The sequence below is a fragment of the Silene latifolia genome, chromosome 6, assembly GCF_048544455.1.
Source record: "Silene latifolia isolate original U9 population chromosome 6, ASM4854445v1, whole genome shotgun sequence".
In the NCBI taxonomy this organism is placed as follows: Eukaryota; Viridiplantae; Streptophyta; class Magnoliopsida; order Caryophyllales; family Caryophyllaceae; genus Silene; species Silene latifolia.
In genome coordinates this window covers 5,900,536-5,903,871 of record NC_133531.1, presented here as the reverse complement: position 1 = coordinate 5,903,871, position 3,336 = coordinate 5,900,536, and the positions used below count along the sequence as shown (strand labels likewise).

Sequence of the window (3,336 nt, the reverse complement as noted above, 5' to 3'; positions counted from 1 at the left end):
TCGCTCCTCTTGGTTACGAGGGTCTGGTCAGCGGGGGTTGTGTCCTAAAGTGTAGGAGTTTGCTCTCCACTGGAGACAGATTTTTGTGGTCTGTTTTCCGCCTTTTCTTTCTACGTCCTTGGGGCGTAAGTGCACTTTGTTCTCTCTCGTTGGGTCAAGAGGTTTGTTGGTTTCCAGACAAGGTGTATAACATCCAAGGAGATGAATCTCCGAGACGCTCTATTAGGTCTTGTTGCAGGTATTTCTCCGAAGATGTATCAATAAAGACGAGTAACAATGAGTTTGTGGAGGCACATTGGCTTTCTGAGGAAGATTTTCACAGCCTAGGAGATGAATCTCCGAGACCCTTTCTTGGGTTTTGTTGCAGGTATTTCTCCGACGCTACATCAATCAAGATAAACAAAGATGGGTATTTTCCTTGGGCCGGTATTGCTCATCCACTAGCGATTGGGGTAGATTTGGATTTTGAAGAGCGTGTTCAGACTTCCGTCTTACGCCATCAGCACTATGTTCTTAACCGATGCAATTGTTACCTTGTTTTAGTTTATGTATTTAGTAGTTCTCTAGTGTTTTATGTTGTAGTCTATAGGTATGGTTTAGTAAGCCGTACCACTATAATGTAAAACTCTTTCTTCACAGCTGCCAAAAAAAAAAAAAAAAAAAAAAAAAAAAAAAAAATATAACCAGTGGTGAATTTAGGGGAGAACTAGCTAGCAATGGCGCTAGCCTTTGCTAGAGGATGAAAACTTTAAAGTTTCTGAAATAATTTTCAGTTCGTCTAATTATGCAATTATAACTGAATAAAACTTACGAGGTTTGAAAATCAACATGATTATATTAATAGGAATAATTATAATAGTTGGGCTTCAAACATCACCTTGAGGTTTTGGTTGAAATGATTCATCTATTATGACATCAGAAAGAAATGGTTCATCTATCATATATATCTGAAATTATGATTTCGTTATTGAAGTACTTGAATGATACTCCCTCCATACCACACCAATGGTAACATTGACTTTTTCACACTTATCGAGACACGTTTTGCAACGTGAATATCTTTAGTTACACATTATTAAAAAATTATAAAAATTTGATATTCTTATAGCATTCATGACGATAAATCAAACAAGATCTCACATGACTATGTTCTATCTTATAGATTAAGAATAATATCGAAGATTCCCTACGAATATAAATAGTGGCAAGATTCTCAATGTTACCATTGGTATGGTATGGAGGGACCCGAGGGAGTATAATATAAAGACATAAATACATCAACAAAAGAAGTAAGATACTTATAAATGTGCCACATAGCTAGCAAATTCTCATTTAGGATGGGTATATTAATCTTAAGCTTAAGATAAGTCGAATATGCTGGAGTTATATCCAACAGCAAAATGATTGTGTCCACGTGCCATATAAATCATCCATAGGATCGTCTTTTCCCAACGTGTGATATTTGCGTGTTTTAAGTGAATAGTAGACAATTCCGTTACCTATACGTCTTGGTAGATAAATTCTATTCCTCATTGTGCTGTCTTTTACCGATTCTGAAAATGATGATGCAGGACTAAGGAATAGAACATGATCCCCCAAATCGGTTAATTCAACCCAACACTCCTTCGAAATTTCAAACTTGAACACTTGAACCTTCTTCCCAACTTGTTGAATAAAAACAGATACAAGTTCGCCATCAAGTTCGACTAAATAACACGAGTTTAGTGATAAACTTGCCTCTTCTGTCAACGGACAATCGTAAACCTTCCAACTACATTCTCCTTCTACTATTTCAAAAACCCCGAGGTTACCTTTTAACCCTATAAAATAAAACGCCCCATTGTGATACTTAGGACTAGAATTATAATTAGCTGTAAAAACCGTGTCCGCAAAGCAAACACTGTCCCATGTTTTACTTGAAGCTTGAAAACAACTGATATATGTCTCAATATAGCCTGTAATTCCGACGGTTATGCAATCTGAAGAATCAGGACATGTAGAAAATGCATAGCTTGCTTGGAGAACTGCCCCATCGAAAGAAGGGTATGTTCCTTTATCCCCAGTGAACGGATTAAAATACTGCAATGTGCCTCCCTCAGTTCGAAGAAGTAGCCATCCATCCTTGCAAAACTCGATGTTTGAAGGTGAATGGGGTGTGTTGACTGTATGAGTAATATCTTGACATGGATCCCGAAGCTCACATATCCCTTTGTTATTCTTGATGGACATGAACAAAGGAAACGAACAACCAAATCGCCATTTGGCTGTAGGGATCGTAGAGCGAAGAGTTTTGCAAGTGGCGCGTAGATTCATGTAATCAAATAAATGGACACAGTTTGCTATTGATTGCAGAATGTCTGCAGGAAGTTGGGAAATTGAAGTTGTCGTCGACATTTTCATGTCCGTCTCCTCGTTCATATCGTCTGCATGCTTCATTTTTTCGTCATACTCTAATTTCTCTTCCTGAATAGGCAGTAACCTGTCAATTGTCAATTAGAAATTAGATTAGCTTTTATATCTTCCTTTTTTCGAAGCAAAATAACAAATTTAAAATCGTTGTACCATAGTCTACGACAAACTCAAATAAATGGTATGTACTCAAAATGCTGGATTTTTTTTATGCCAAATAGCAATGTTGTTAAAATCGGGATTCTACTTTGAATCGATGGGGAAGATAGGATCGAATCGGTAGAATCGGATCGTAAAATCTTAAGATTATACAAATTCACTAAATATAGTTTTTTATTTGGTAAAAATATTTATACACAAAATATTGACAGTTAGTGACTTTTGTATCATTTCGTGTACATATTTCTACAAAGTACACCAAATTTGGGTTTTAAATGTCATTATATAAAAATATATTTTAATATGTTTATTATGGAGTTGGATCGTAAGATCGAATTATAATCCTACCTCTAGGAAATTTTAAATTAATAGGATCGTAAGATTCTACAAACATGATAGAATCGTAAGGATCGAATCGGGATTCTAACAACAATGCCAAATAGGTTGCATGACATCTGCTATGTACTCAAAATGATGCAATATATCGATAATAAAAACGATCAATATTTTTTTGGATGATGTATTAGGTTGTATACTTGTATTGCTAAATTGCATTCACTTGCAGCCAGTTGCAGGAGAAAATTTGTAACATGCCAAACCGGAAAATTTGGTTGATGTATTTAAGGTTGTATAACTAGATTTTTCAGAAGCACAGCGCTAACATGGACGGATGGACATGACTTTGTAACATGCCAAACCGGAAAATTGGTTGTGACGATGATTCAGTTTAAGATACAGTTTAAAATCATCTATTTTAAAAGAGCAAAT

At 35.8% G+C, this 3,336-nt stretch overlaps 1 protein-coding gene across 1 annotated transcript; it reads right to left on the bottom strand.

The window, feature by feature from the left end:
* Positions 1–1,383: 1,383 nt before the first annotated feature.
* LOC141587440 (F-box/kelch-repeat protein At1g57790-like) lies at positions 1,384–2,436 on the bottom strand. Its single transcript, XM_074408926.1, has one exon. It carries the CDS (start codon positions 2,434–2,436, stop codon positions 1,384–1,386), a length of 1,053 nt encoding a protein of 350 aa, XP_074265027.1.
* Between the last annotated feature and the right edge of the window lie 900 nt (positions 2,437–3,336).

Bases quoted from the DNA above. Each gene is read 5' to 3' on its own strand.
- LOC141587440 (XM_074408926.1), bottom strand. From the start codon at position 2,436: ATGAAGCATGCAGACGATATGAACGAGGAGACGGACATGAAAATGTCG.